Genomic DNA, 15,857 nt, shown 5'->3' with positions numbered 1-15,857 from the left:
GGCCCTGGAGCATGTTACATTATGTGTTGGGCATTTAGAAGATGCTGTTAATTAGACAACAGAGGTGTTTATTCAAAGTCTCACAGATCACGGAGAAAACATTAGCTGCTTCACAGTAAAAACACATTATGGTGGACCATTCCTGCCAGAAAAATGAAATAAATGAACAAAAGAAAAATCACAGATGACGACCAGCAAATTGGACGCAGATCTTCATTTTGATTTGCTCAGATCTGTGAGATTATACGTAATATGTTCTTAAAATGACTGAGATGCAGCTACAGAACAATAACCATAAATTCATAAGTAACAGTGTGGAGAAGTGAAAATCATTACATACTGAATAATAAATATAATATTTTGCTTTATGACCAACGGTGTCTAACTGCATGACCAGACAAATGTTTGTTGCAGCTGTAGGACTTTAGAGGCTATGAAGTCAAAAAATTCTAAATTTAACTGACTAGAAAATAATGAAGCGTCTTAATTTGCTAATAATTAATTACAAAATTCGCAAGAAGTTTCATTACAGTCAACAGCTGCCCCACATTTCATCCAATTACTTACAATCTGACAGTAATTGTTATGTTACATTGTTTTATGGTGAACAAATTCAACATAAAGACCAAAACCAACAGTATCGTCTACTCATATTTTTTTTGCTCACAAAGACAGTTTTATCTGAAAAAGTAATTTCCAAAAGTAGCTGCAATTTAATATACATGAGTAAATAGTGCATTTGATCAGCATTTGGTGAGTTTCCAGTGAGTTTTTGTATCATCAGAATGGTGTATTGGAAATTATATTACAGTGTGTGTGGGCATGTCCATGAAGGATCATGTCATTCAGAGGCTAACTCGTGTTTTTATTAGTTTTTGGACAACAGAGGAGCTCTGTGGCACAGAGGGATAACATTTATGAGGCTTTGGGTACAGCGATAAGACTTGTTAGTCGGATTCGTTTATTGTTAGTTTTGGTTTTCATGGGATTTGATGATAATAATAAGAGATGTAGCAACAGCAAACAACTAAAAACTCAGTTGTTGTGCCTGGCAAAAACTCTAAAGAATATAAAAAATAATCCCTCTAATTTCCATCTTCATTATCAAGGCATCAGAAGATTAACGAGACACTGAATCCAGCTCATCTGTTCAGAAACTGTCACAGCCTCGAGAGGCAGCTGACAAGAATTTATTATTTGTGAATATTTCATGGGAAATCACGTTCATCCCTCTCAGCCTACAACATCTTCCCCAGTAATAATTTTCAGATTATTTCCATATCAGCTGATTAATGGGATGGCAGATTGCTTGGCTTAAACTCATGAACCCTGTCAAACGTGATCATCGGCTAATACATTTGTAGCTGTTTCAGAGTAAGTGACGGGAAAATAAAATCGCTTCGGGAGATTTTCACGGGACTGTTTTAATGTAATGAGAGACACCAAATGGTGAACAGATCTTTTTTGTCCTCCTCTTGTTTTTTAAAGGTAGCTTGTGCGTCAAGTGTGGTTGTTCAACATGAGTCCTGGCTGTCAGGATGAGCTCTGCTTTCCATTACACTAATTGTCCCTGTACGCCCGCACCGAGCCAAAGACACTGCAGGCAGCACTCAATAAGATCAGGATGTCACTGCAGCTCCTGGAGTGTGTGTGTGTGTGTGTGTGTGTGTGTGTGTGTGTGTGTGTGTGTGTGTGTGTGTGTGTGTGTGGGCACTCGTGTGCTTTTCCTACCTCCTTCATCTGCCTCTGTGTCCTCAACCGAAGACATGGAGACTCCCAGATCCAGACACTTTTTCATATGAGCCTTAGACTTCATGTGCTTCGTCAGGTTTCCTGTAAGATACACACACACACACACACACACACACACACACACACACACAAACACACACACAGACACACACACAAACATCATTTAATGACCCTTCGACTAGTCTTACTGGAAACTAGAGCTTGTTTGGCTGCATCAACACGAGAGTGTAACAGAAAGAGGCTGAAATGGAAATAGAAGCAGTGGAAGAAAGAGCGAGACCACAAAATTACAATTTACAAATTATATATAATTTATACATAATGTAATTTAATGACAAAATTGCTCAACCTGGTCTGAACTCTGCTTCACTTGGCTGAATGCAGAGTCAGATACACATACTTTGCACACAGGTTTGCAAATCTATCAGGCAGATAATGGCTTTTTATTAAGGATCAGATATCAGCTCGTCAGCATCTTTAGCCTCTGATATGAAGGAGGTTCCTGTCTGACCACAGCTGCAGAAAACAGCCTGTCTGCATGTTTTATTCATTCATTTAGCTGCTTAGTTCTACGTTTTAGGATTTCATTCTTCAGTCTAGTGAAGAAAAGCTCCAATGCTGAGAATCTGCTTCAAAAGGCTGCTAACACCTGGAAAAATGTGATTATGCATCTGTTCCGTATGTCTCAGTGGATTGTGTTGGTTGAAATTATTATTGAGAAGCTTTTTCCTTGTCAAGGAGCTAATTCATGAGATAATTGGTATTGAACTAAAGGCCTTGGAAAGTCTGTGTGTTCTTTGGACTCAGACACAGATAAATAAGTAAAATAAGAAAATAAATGAACCTACCTTTTGTTTTGAATGCAAAGTTGCAGAACTTGCAGACGTATGGTCGGACGTCGGTGTGTGTTCGGATGTGTTTCTTCAGCATGCTGGGTTTCTTGCAGCGGATGCCGCACTCCTCGCAGATGTATTTCCCTCGACCGCGACCACGAACGTAAACATAGTCCTCATTGGATTTATACCTGGCAGACAGAAAAAGAAACAGCGTGGTGTTGTGGTGTTTTATATTTGCTTCTTTACTTCTGTAATACAGGAACACATTTGTTCTAAATCAACATGTCTGAACAATTACCTGAGTTCAAATCAAACCATGATGTGAAATAGTGCAAGCAGTAAATAGCAGAAAGTTAGGGAACATTTTCTATGTTTATATATGGTTTGCTTTGCCAGAGTTAAACTTTCATGTCAGTGGTTTAATACATTCATGCCATCCTCCATCTATTACACAGGGAATACTGAATTGAAGCTTGAATTTTTAAAAAAAATATGCCATAAATCTGATCTTAATTGCATTATATGTCAGAATAAATACACTTAGATGTTTTCCCACAAGCATTCCTGCCTGATATGAACAAATCAGAACAATTATTTATATAGTTTAATTTGTCTTTGACCAGAAAAGCTCAAAAATTTCAGGATAACTCAAAAAGCTGTAAGAAAAATGTCCTTTTTAAAGACTGTCACTAACAAAAGCATTTATGCCAGTTACCCAGCAAATGAGGTATGACTTAATCATGTCACAGTTGTTCTGTCTTCATTATTCCCTTTTTAATAAAGATGAATACTGTTTATCTGCTGTCTAACACTGTTCAGCAACTACTTTACAGCCGGCTTGGATTCAACTGACCACACTTTATTTTTTCCCTGAGGGGCAGGTAGTTAATTTATACATAATAAACACACAGATTGAGATATAAAGCAAGTTCCTTTGTAAATGCTGGTAATAAAACTTTAACAGAAAATATATATAAAAAAACACAAGCATATATATATGCTGCTAGTTTCTCTGTAGGATACTTCATTGGTTGTCATAGAAACTCTCTTTGGCTCCCTGTCCTCCACAGAGAGGCCAGAGGTCAAGGTCTGCAGGCCTGCAGCTTGTAGAGATTCACTGTCACGCTCGAGGACACAGGCGCTTGCTGACACAGAGGTTCTGCTTAAATAGGGCTGAAATCAGGTTTTCTCAGATCAAACGCAGCTGTGAGCATCAGAGAGAGAAAATCCTGAGAGGGTCCAGAGAGCGTGACATCAATATGGATGCAACACGCATAGTGCGACCACAACATGTAACTGCTTCCCATGGCCTGAGCAACTTCAGCAACAAAATGTTGATTAAAAACAAGACAGGGACATCAGTCAGGAACAAGTCTGCCAGACTGTGCCAGCAGGTGATAAACAAAATGTTCTGCAGTGGTGCTTGTGGGTCCAAAAATGTGCTGAGCTTCACTATTTCACCAAAGACTGATGTTATATTTGATGCATCTAAGATCAGATATATCATAGTTGCAGGTTGGACTAGATGGGAAAGAGTGTAAAGCACTTCTTAAGTAAAAAAAACACTTAATTGTGCGAGTGTTTATTTAATTATTTGATTGCAAAAATATAAATCGGCACAGTGAAGTTTGGCACATCTGAAAAGGAGCCACAAATAAAACCTGACTGTTATTGAAGGTCTTAGGGTGATACAACTCTGATAAAAAAAAATAGAGTATATGAGCTATGTTGGTTTTTTTCAGATAAACTTGATAGAATTAGATGATTTTGTGTCAAAGTACCATTGTTTCTGCTTCCTATCCCTTGTGTTTCTACGGTTTTCTCTCTCCGCCCTTTGTCTCTTGTTTGCCCTCTGTGTGTTTAGAAAGGTTTCACAGCTTAAGAGGAGGTGAGGAGCTCGATCATCCAGAGGAAACTTAAGAGTATAGTCGCTCCTGTGCTCCGAAATAGCCAACGGAGGTGGTTCAGACATTGATTAGGATGCCTCCAGGGGACTGTGCTTTGGAGCTTTTCTGGACAGGTGAAACTGAGAGGAGACCCCAGAGGGATTATATATCTCATCTGGCCTGGGAAGGCCTTGGGCTTCCCCAGGAAGAGCTGGAAAGTGTGGCTGAGAAGTGGGACATCTAGTATAACCTACTTAGCGTGCTGCCACCACAACAAGTAAGTCTAAGAAAATAGAAAGCTGAATGGATGTTTTGCTCCCAGTCTAACCTGAAACGTCCTAGTGACTCAGCTTCCAGTCTCCTCTGGTCGTCCCCTCACCAGCTCACTCCCACTATCAAGCTAAAGCCTGCAAACCACCGGACTTGATGCCACGTTCCTCTCCTCTGTCTCAAAATGGTCAGTCAGCCCATCCAGCAAGCCACAGGCCACACTCAGAACAACCAGCCATCAAGTACCACACACTGGAAGATTGCTTTGCCAGCCACTCAGCAGACACATCCTCTTCACCTCCAGATTCAAACCCCAGGTTTCCGTCTCCATTACAAAAACTGCTAAACTGTGCAGTCGAGTCTGTGTGCTGCATCTGGATCCAGAAAAAAACCATTAGCCATAAGACTTTGGCATTTCTACACTTCAGTTTTTATATGTTATGTATTAGCTGTTACATTCACAGATAATGATATGACTGTGGTAACCTGCAATCGGGTAAGTTTGGCCATGGTCATGTATCATTAGAGTCTCAAGATGATTCACAGAATGTATTTTGATATCAGGAAAGTAGAAATCACATGTAAAAACATGAAAATTCTAATTAGTTGTTCTTTTCTTCACTTTATCTGTGAATTTACTGGATTAGAAAAGTACTCGATTCAAAGAAGGGGAAAAAAAACACATTTAGCTGACCCGATCATACCCCAGTGAGATGTGCAATCTTTTTTTGTTTCAAGCTAAAATAGGAAACAATGCAGCATTCCACCTCTGACTTTGGTGTTCATCCTCCTCATGCTGCTCCTTCTTTTCTAAAAAAAAAAAAAAAAAAAAAAAAAAAAAAGATAACCGCAGTCCTCCAAGCAGTCCCACTTATTCTTTTACAAGATTTAAAAAAAAACAACACACATCACTGTTAGACGTGATTTTCTATCCCACATGAGGCTTTGAGTGAAACAGCGGACACTTGGCAGCAGGATCAGTGCATGTCTGCAAGAGTCTGTCTGTCATGGAGGGAAATTACCACCAACCACCAGTCAAATGCTGGTAAATTTTGTCTGTCTTTGCTCCACCACAGAAGCATCACATTTAGGTTATTTTTTATGTGCCAAAGAGAAAGAAAACATTTTTTTTTGTCTTTGCGGAGAAGCAGTGAAAACGGCGGCTGAACTGTGAAGCTTCCTGTCCTGTCTGCAGCGGCTGGAGGAGACGGTAATGAGTAGCTCAGGGCCTCGTGTTAAAGGAGGTCAAATATCAGGTACATCAAACAATCCGTCTGCATCGGTGAGGGGGAATATGTCTTTCAACTGCACGGCGGACTGGGAAATACCTCTGAACGCTTGTCTGGGTCGAGACGTTTACACAGCTGCGGCCAGTTATGAAAATGAATTATGACGATTATTTCGTTTTATTCTATTTTATTCACAGCACACGGTAAGATCATAAAGGAGATTCGCTTTCAAAACCACTGAAACTTTCAAGTGACAGGGGGACCTAAAGCCAGTAATAAATTTGTTTTGGGTTTTTTTTGGCCAAAACTTGCACTTTCTGGATTCATAGATTTATTCATTTTTTTACAGGATTTAGTGTGGGGAGTTTTATTCGTCTGTTTACTCACGACTTGTATGCGTACTGGTCATGTAGGTGTATGTGTGTGTCTCCTCCTGTATACCCAGCTTGTATGCTTTTATCCACTTATTGCTCCTAAAGTGTCCTTTGGGGACAAGAGAGAATTACTTCACTGTCTGCTGCATTTAATAACTCCCTGTAAGTGTGTGTATGTGTGTGAGGATATATTTGCATGTTATTGTGTGTCTCAGCACCATCTGTTCCATTCAGTAACCTTGGCCTTACTGGCTCTACCGTAGACTATAAAACATTATGATACTGGAGGAATGTCTCTCTCTACAGGGGTTTCTAGCTTAAACTCCCTCATATAGGCTTTATTTGTCCATTGAATGTACACTTTAATACAAATCCCGGCGCTTTCTATGTGGGAAATGAGCTTTATGTGACTTTACTGGCAACATGATTAATAATAAAGGTTCTTATTGGCTTCATTGCTGAAAAACAAAATCTTTCATTTTCTAAAAAAAATCCATATCAAAACTCAGTGTTCCCATGTGACGATAAAAAACTATCGCTTCCTATTCTGCTGGAAAATGATCTTTCCACACTCACAGATATCTAAGAGTAGAACTGGAAATCAGGTAATTATTTTCAATAACTTTGAGACTATAACAGACTAAAAATCTCTCTTTGTTTAACAAAAGAGGCCAAACTTTTCAAACGTGAATTGTTGTCTAATTACAAGCAGGTGTATACGCTATATATATGGGCTGATCTGAGCATTTTTATTTTTTTTACATTCTTTTCAACTTGGGGACATGAGCATAATCCACTGCTTTCTGCAACCACACCTGCTGTACAAAACCCTACCTAATGTGTGTTATTTAGCATTGATTTGCAGCCCATTCTCACAAAAATATAATATTCACATTGGTCAACAGCGGAAAGCATACTATTTCTTTTAGAAAAAAGGAGCCATTGTTGGGCCAGAACTTTGTGGACAACCGGAGCTTTGTGTTTAGCATTTCAATGGGTGTATTTTAAGCCAAATCATGATCTTTTCCTAAACTTAACCAAGTAGTTTTGTCGCATAAACAAAAGCTAACAGCTACTGAAAACAGTAGAGACGGCAACTGAAAATGAAAGTACACAGTGACTAAAAAGCCTTTTCTCCTGCGTGACTTCTAACCCAAACTATAATCTTTTCCTAAACATAACCAAGTCGTTTTAGTACTTCAATTTAACTGAGAGGGTTTGTAGCATAAACAAAAGCAAAAGAGTGACTGGAAATAGTGATTAAAAACAGTGACTTCAAAACAGCAACTTAAAACACTAAAAATGCCTGAAAAAGAAAAAAACAGCGTTTAAACAATATGGACAATGGTTCCATACTGGACTCAAACCTAAGTGTCCTGGGTTAAAGCCTCTTTCAGCCCTCAAGCCTCCTTATATGGACTTAGTTGTTCTTTAAATGCGCAAAGTTAAAGACACTTGCACATCACATGATGTAGAGGCAGGCCAATAGAAAAGTCTAGGCTAGAAAATACATACGATTCTCATGATTTGACATCTTTTAATACATAACTAATACATTCTTACAAACTGGAACGATGAAGCTTTTGCACATTTTGATGTCAGACTGAATTGTGATTTGATTAAACTGAGCTTTCTTTGGGGAAACAATCTGTATGACAGCAACAGAAACAAACAATAAAAGTCTGAAAACTAGATTTTGACATGGCATTAATAATGCAGAGCCCTGTTAGGGGATATGGTGCTTTAGTAGTGCTGAGGTGAACCTGTGACTTTTTGCCCAGTTCGTAAGCCTTGCACTTTGAATACAATAAGTTATTGTTTCTGCCAGAGTGTTTTGCTTCTCTCTTCTTTCTGTCACTCATCAGCTGATTCATGCTCACAGAGCTAGAAGTGAAATGCTCCAAATAAGGTCATCTCATGCAGGCATAAAAAACATTTTAAAAGTGACAGTTGGACATTTACAAAATGTTCTGTGCTCTCTCAGCACTGTATACAGAAAATGTGTGTACAATAAGAAACTGCTAAAACTGTTGTTAGAACTGTCCATCAGAATGTAACCAAAGCTTGCTAAAGACGTGATGTTCAGGATCAGTAGGGTGTGCATTAAAATGACAATAAATCAATTTAATCTATTACACAATAATGAACTATATGGAATAATAAAATGAATACTTTTAAATGTAAAAAGTAAAATGAAGCATATACATGAAATGAAAAAATCTAATGGGATTGTAAAAAAGACCTATGCTACGCAACTAACAAAACAAATAAATATTACAGTTGCTGATGTTAGAAAAAGAGTGTGAAAAGGCCTTTAAAATACAACTAATGAGGGACAGATCCCACTTCACATCAGTCTATAAAAGTGAGAGCAAGAATTATAGAAGTTGACGTCCAATTACAGCAATGCAGCTCAAGTCTTTAGCCTGTGATGGGTTTACCAGGCTCAGGCTACTGGCCTGACCCTCACAGGCACAAATTAAGCCCAAAGAATAGGCTGTAAAAGGATAAGTCTTCTTTTTTTGTACCTAAGCAGATTTTTCTGACTAATCATGATGAAGCAGATGTCCTTACAGTTCACACAAAAGCCATCAGTGTTCACCTTTATTGAATATTCAGCTGGTAGGATTAAGAAAAAGACAAAAGGTAACAACAGTTCAGTATTTTCAGTCTGAGACTCCAGTTATCTCATTCATGTGAGGGGAGTGTAGATAACTGAGACTCTTATTTAGCTTCAGACCTAACCTGGGTTCCTTTTACTGTTTCCAAGTCTTGGTTTAAACAAAAAGGTGATGAGGCTTCAGCACATCACCTGATAATCTGAAACTTGCAGACACATCCTAAAGCCTATTTTATCAAGGCATTGTTTTACTTCATAAGTTCTAAAGTTTTATTTAGATTTATTTGTTATTTTCTGATTTTATATGTCTCACTGTCTGCTACATTCTTCTTATCCCAGTTTTACAGTTGTCTTTTTCCTCTTGTTAAGGAGTTAAAATCTTAATATGCCTTGTAACCCAGTAACTGGATACAAATGTTACTACGATGGATGTTAAAACAAAAGACAGAACAAAACATCTTGCAATACTGTGCTTGTTATGTTGCTCAGACATTGGTTTGTTTGTTAAGATGATTCATGACTCTGAAATGTTCCTTTAAGGTTTACAGTCAGGTCTGTAGCTTTCTCTCTTCCACTATTAGGCTCAAAATCCCAGATTTCAATCACTGTCAAAGTCTAGCTAATAAATACCCCAAAAAACACTGTCTATGAATGTTTGTAATAAAGATACGCAATACATAACCAATCCTATGGCAGAATGATACTGAAGTGTTGCCAGACTTTTCTATACAGCATCATGTCAGTGGAAGAGAATGGTCTGCCTTAGAGGGACTGGACCACTAAATGCAATTTTCCGTCACAAAAGAGCTGGAAAGGCCCAATTGGAGAACCTCCCTGTTCCCTCATTATCAACCAATGCACATATCCATGTACATGGTGATGGCAGGTCAACAAAGAAAATACAATTTAATTATTTTAATGACAAGGGATATGAAATCCTTCTTCAGCCCCTTCAAATTGGCCAGTAGTTTCACCTCAGTGTCTAAATGTTATATCTATCTTTCTGATTTCAGAGAGGTCAAAAACTACTAGAAAACAGTTCTTTTGTCAATTCAGTCACCAGAAAACTTTTGACATCACTTGGGATAAATATTCTCTAACTTTATGAGGCTGTAGTTACTAAAAGACATATGTTTTTTGGACATACCCGCCTTCGAAGATCTTGACGCGGGTTGGTTCTGTGGCGGGCTGTTTGGCTGAGACCTCCTTCTCTACCTGCTCCTCCTTCGAGCGGTCCCATGACACCACTCCCTTCATCTTCCTCCCGAAATTACTGACATCAACTGGCATCAGCTCTGGTTTCAACTGCAAAGAGAGAAGAAAGAAATGAGTAGCACGAAAGAAAGGGTAGGATACATCTTTTCACACTTTCTGTGCTTGTATTTCACTAAATTTCCATCCATTCTAACAATTAAATTATTTTGCATATTTCACATCATTACAGGACATACCTGATCAAACCTCAGCTTCCAGGCCACAGAAGACACAAGTTTTCCAGAACTGGGTGGTGACATGGCTGCTGTCGTGTACATCGAATCAGTGTTTATCCTCTGTTTGGACCTCAGCAGAGCCAGTGCAGCCTTGGTACTGAGGTTCAGAGGATTGGGATTGTATGAGCTGACACACCACGAATTGTAGACAGAGCTACGTAAAGCAGCCTGGGTGCTGTTTGGTTTGGTGTAGTTTAGGAAACACCAGCTGACTCTGCTCATGGTGCGCAGGCTAGGGAACTGTAAAAACTGCTGGACATCGGCCACATCTGTGAGTAGCAGAGTCTGACCCACAGCTCCGGCTAATCCTCCGCTTTGGTTGGCAGCAAGCTGAACCAGCATGCTGACAGGGATTTTGTTAGGTGCAGGCTGCTTTGTGTTATCAGTATCTTCTGCATCATTGGATGAGATCATTGACTCTGGGCTAGAGTTGGGCTCTGGAGCTGAATCGTCCACATCAAGCTCCTCTGGGGAATCCCTGCCACCGGAAACAGGAGAACGGTCTGTGACAATCTGGAGAGGAGGGGTGAAGCTCTCAGCGCGGGGGACATCTGAGAGGTGGGGGGCAGAGGAACGGACCGGAATGGCAATCTTGGTGGCAATCGGGAAGTCACTTAGTGGAGGAGAAGAGGACATCCTTTCAGAATCATCCATCGAACCTTCACTCTTTAGACGGACTCTCTGAATTCGTCCTTTCTCAGGCTTGTTGCTGCTTTCAGTTCCACTCAGCTCCACAGCACTCATCTCTTTGACAATCTGTCCATACATCCTCTCCTCCTTCACTCTTTTCTGCTGCTTAGTCTCGATGAAGAGTTCAAGTGAGCTGGCAGGGGAAAGCATGCGCTTGCTGCCTCCAACGCCAGATCCTGAGGCGTCTGTTGTGGATATAGTGCCTGATGTTAATGACAGTGGGATCCCTGTGTTCAGACGTTGCTCTGGCAGTGAATCTGGACCCTTCCAGGGAGGGTAGCGCAACAATGCACCATCAGTCTGTCCCAGGAAGTGTGATAAGTTGAAACCTGCTCCACTCATGCCTCCTCCAATTCCTGCAGGTGACTTGCCAACACTTAAAACCCCAACTGGAGGAGACATATTGCTGCTGTCAACACTGCCTTGCCTTCCTGAGCCTAATCCTTGTGCTCTGCTTCCATGGGAGGCTATTAGCTGGCTAACACTGGTGTACATAACACTACCAAATGATGGCACATGGGTTTGGATTCGCACAGGAACCAGTAAACCAGGCAAAGACGCCTGGGATCCCAGGTTCTGGGTGGCAAAGACAGGTTGGATCTGCTGCAGAAGCATGGAGGGGGTGGTGGAATTGGGTAAGGGGACCTTAGAGGAGAGTGGCCCTAAGTTTTGCTGCTGTTGCTGGGACAAAGGAGAAGTGCGAGATGAGAAGGAAGCAGCGTAAATGTGAGAGTTTGGATTTTCTGACTTTCCATCATATGTCTGTTGATCATGGATTTGCTGCAGGTGGTGGAGTGGTTGTTGTTTGTGAGGTAGGTGGCCAGGCAGGTTGCCTGGTGACCTGATGTGGAGTTTTTGGAGTTGCTGTTGGGCCTGGAGGGTCTGCTGCTGCCTAGGTGTCTGTTCAGCCTCCTGACTCCAGTATAAACCGGGCTGTGAGGGGGACCATGCACGATAAGGGGGACCACTCTGGAACTGCTGGATTAAATCCTTGCTTATGATGTCGTGACCAGGATGTTCTCCGTCAGATGATGAGCCCTGGGCTTGCAGACGGTGTTGCTGGGACCTATTAGGGAAAAAAGATGAAGAGTCAGTTTTGATCTACATCTTAATATTAAAAAAGTCTAAAAGTTGGAAAAACTAGTTGGAAAAGGTAGCACAGGCAATTGTTAGAAGAGTACTTGCAGTAATTAATAAAAATGCTAACAGTACTCTGAGAGTTGTCTAGAGAAACCTGTATCTTTTTACCTGCTATAAAGAGGTTCATCTTGCAGGCTGTCCTCACTGATGCTCTGTTGGAGAATATGCTGGTGATGTTGTTGATGTTGGTGCGGTCCTACACCTACACATAAACAAAATAATAGATGTTGAAATAAAATTCTTCCCTGTAAGAGAAGTCTTATATACTGCAACACTGTTACTAGAAATGTCTGAATAAACTGACCACTAAATTGGCTACTTTTTTGAAAATCGAAAAGCACAAAAAATGTTACCATGATACTCCACTTTAAATAAAAGTTTTGGGAAAGCATTACAAATGACTAAGATGTGAACTGAGTTTTTACTTACTTTTGGAACACTGCACAAAATCTAAAAATCTTGAACACACAATGTGACATGATAATTCAAGTGCTATGATGCAAGGCTTACCACCAGTGCTAGTGCCAGCTCTCTTGGGTCTGCTGGCCACATCACTGCTGCTGTGGGGGGATCCTGCTGAACCAGGCCATGCCCCATGTTCCAAACTCTCTTGTTTGATTGACATTTCAGAGCCCCCTGGCTCCTGGGAGACTGCCTCTGGATAAACACTCAGTGAAGCCTGTCAAATTTATGGAAGTGGGTAAGAAGAGGGGGCAGTCATTATGAAAGTAAATCTTACAATACTTACTGCAAAAGTAATAATAATGTAATGCTGATATAGTGCAAAGAAATATGAATGACATAGGTGCCGTGTACAGACACCAGAAGTATTTAGTGGTGCCTTAGACCTTTGTTGCTCTACCACTGAAGTCAGGGTCTACAGTAACTCAAATAAAAAAACAACAACAGGAGCAGCAGCAAGAACGTTTTACATGACAACTCAGAGCTTATTATTTCAAAAAATTCCAATATCTTTTAACCTGTCGAACAAGGTATCCGCGCCGGCGTTCCTTCATTGCAGAGGCACTGGAATACACCTCTCCCTGTCTGGAAGGGGACAAGCTTCCATAGTCAAACGATTTGCTGCGCATTTCAGGCAACTCCGTGGGCAGCGTGCATGGCGCCTGCTCTGATGAAGATCTCCTCATCTCTCTCTGCTGGTGGTGGCTGGAATAACCACTGCCAGGCACAGTCAGGAACTCTGACTGCTTTGCTCCACCACCAGAAGCCAATGAGTCGTCCTGACATAGAAATACAAAGGCATTTTTCCACTTTGCTTGAGAACATGGCAACTTATACAGGTGCTACATGACAGCATAGTCATGTCACAAGCATAAAACTTTTAAAAAATGTACTATTGTCATGCTACTACCACAGCAAGCAGCGTATACAACACAAATCTTACTAAAACTGAGTGTATTAGGTCAGACACTTGAAAGAATTAAACATAAAGTAGGGTACCTGTTTGGTGGGTGACACAGACTTGAGGCCTTCATCTCTGTCAAAGGACATGGAAAGGGAAGAGGAGTGGGACAGGTTACTCTCCTGACTGGGGCTGCGAGAAAGACTGGTGCAGGTCGACTCAAAGCTTGACTCCCCAGATGAGTGCTCCATATCTGCTAAGCGCAGCCTCTTCTTCTTGGGTGGGAGCTTTTCTGATGGCATCTGGGAAAGCGTGTCACTCCTCTGTGGCAGCTGGAACTCCTCAACATGCTGCTGCTGCTTCTCTGGCTCCTTGGACATTGGCGCTTCTGGATCTTTCTCAGGTTTGTCTGGCTCCTCTGGAGTCACCCTAATCTCAGGAACTTGAATGTTAGGTTGTCGGACTAGTTTGTGTGGGATGTGATAAGGCTGGCCAGGTGAAGCGGCAGCGGACAAAGGTGAAAGGGAGGCCAGGTCGCTATCACTTTGCAGTGGCTGCTCCATGCTCTCTGCCCTAAGAAGGGCTGATTCAGGACTCAGAGCATCTTCAAAGAGCTCTGTGTCGGACTGTTCAGAGTACTGATTAGATAGAACTTTATCTGATGGCTGGTATCCGGGCTGCTCAAAAGACTCTGACTTGTCAAAGGAGTTAGGACGACTGAGGGAGTTGGTGTGCTGGATGACTGATATGACATTCCCAGCTGCCTTCCTGCCCTCAGAGTCAGTAAAAAGTGCAATGTCCTCAGAACACATGCTAGCACAGGTATCAAAGCTGTCAGACTGGCTGTGAGCGCTATGAAGAGAGCCTTTCCCTGTTGGGGTGGCTCTTGACCCATCAAGACTAGCTTGTTTAAATTCATATTCCCCTATCATTTCTACTGAACCACTACAGCTACTATCGCAGTGCCCAGGGCTGTCTTCATCATCCCCTACACTCTCCTCTTTCCTCCTTTTTCTCGGGGCTATTTCTGACATGCTAACTTTAGTACCATATGGACTGTAGGCAACATGCTCTAGGACTCCTGGGTTGCGCTCACCAATCTTAATACCCAGAGATGATGCTAAATTCTTAGGCATGTGTCCATAGCCCTCAGAGTCTCCTACATGAGCTTCATTGGCTGAATGTTCAAATGCACTCTGTCTTGTCAGTCTGGGATGGCCTGGCGGGTAGAACACATCATCTGATGCCACCATGTTATCGAAGGATTGGCTGCCTCGAATCCCTTGGGGAACACTGAGGTTAGGCGGGGAAGAAGTTGGCATGGAGTTACTCCTAATAAGTGGCCCAGAATCTGATGGAGGCTCCAGCAGTCCTGTACTGCTTTGGCAGGGTCCAGTTGGATACTGCTTGGGATCTCCAGAGATTCCCACATCTCCCCTGAAAGAGATATGATCATCTGGTCTCCTCCCCATGTCCACAATAGCACCTGGTTGCTTTAAGCTAGCAAGGCTACTGGGGTCTGCTCCTGCCATGCCCACTGTGATAGACTGTCTTGATCTGGATTTGGTGCGATAGTACCAAGTCCGACCAAACATAATCTCTTCGTATGTCTTGACGTTAGTATTTGGAGGGCTGATCTGCTGCTCTGCACTCTCAGAGCGTGAAAAGTAGCCAGAGTCAGTGCTGCCTTTGCTGTGAGGACTGAGGAGGTTAAGGGACTGGGACATAGTGAGGTCACAGTCCTGCCCTTTTTTGTCATTCAGCCTCAGGGCCAAACGTTGCTTGATAGTGGGAGAGTCGTCCAGTGAATGCGCTCTCCCACCAGCCTGTGATGCCAACATGTGGTGTGACCCCTTTATGTCATGAAAGGGTGGACACTCCATCCCTGTGGAGGGGACTCCCCCAGACTTGGGAATGATAAGGATAGGCACTTTCATAGATCCCATGGACAGCTCTTCAGCAGAGTCTGCATATGCTGGTTCTGCACCACCTACAGAGAAAGAAAGAGCAGTGTGGTATAATGTGATGTATAACACACACAGATACACACACAGAACAATCTAGGAATGAGTAAAATTTTGGAGTAAAGGTCAGGCATAAATGAGTAAGGCTGAACAGAAGCACTGCACAACACCACAAATTCAAATAGATTATTGTAAACTCACATTTTTTTCAGATTCTAATCAATACAAAAATATCCATAGCAT

General features: G+C 41.6%; 1 protein-coding gene across 2 annotated transcripts in view; it reads right to left on the bottom strand.

Annotated features, from left to right (window-relative positions):
* The window catches only part of hivep2a (HIVEP zinc finger 2a), a 131,301-nt gene that overhangs the window by 9,192 nt on the left and 106,252 nt on the right, over window positions 1-15,857 (bottom strand). For both annotated transcript variants that reach the window (XM_022196265.2, XM_022196273.2), the window contains 8 exons: window positions 13,749-15,640; window positions 13,268-13,528; window positions 12,798-12,966; window positions 12,396-12,489; window positions 10,419-12,213; window positions 10,115-10,272; window positions 2,601-2,776; window positions 1,732-1,833 (listed from right to left, as the gene is read on the bottom strand). In XM_022196265.2, the coding sequence (XP_022051957.2) occupies window positions 1,732-1,833; window positions 2,601-2,776; window positions 10,115-10,272; window positions 10,419-12,213; window positions 12,396-12,489; window positions 12,798-12,966; window positions 13,268-13,528; window positions 13,749-15,640 (4,647 nt within the window). The remainder of the gene's footprint in view (window positions 1-1,731; window positions 1,834-2,600; window positions 2,777-10,114; window positions 10,273-10,418; window positions 12,214-12,395; window positions 12,490-12,797; window positions 12,967-13,267; window positions 13,529-13,748; window positions 15,641-15,857) is intronic.

Source organism: Acanthochromis polyacanthus, chromosome 16, assembly GCF_021347895.1.
Source record: "Acanthochromis polyacanthus isolate Apoly-LR-REF ecotype Palm Island chromosome 16, KAUST_Apoly_ChrSc, whole genome shotgun sequence".
Classification (NCBI taxonomy): Eukaryota; Metazoa; Chordata; class Actinopteri; family Pomacentridae; genus Acanthochromis; species Acanthochromis polyacanthus.
This window is presented reverse-complemented; position numbering and strand designations above follow the sequence as displayed.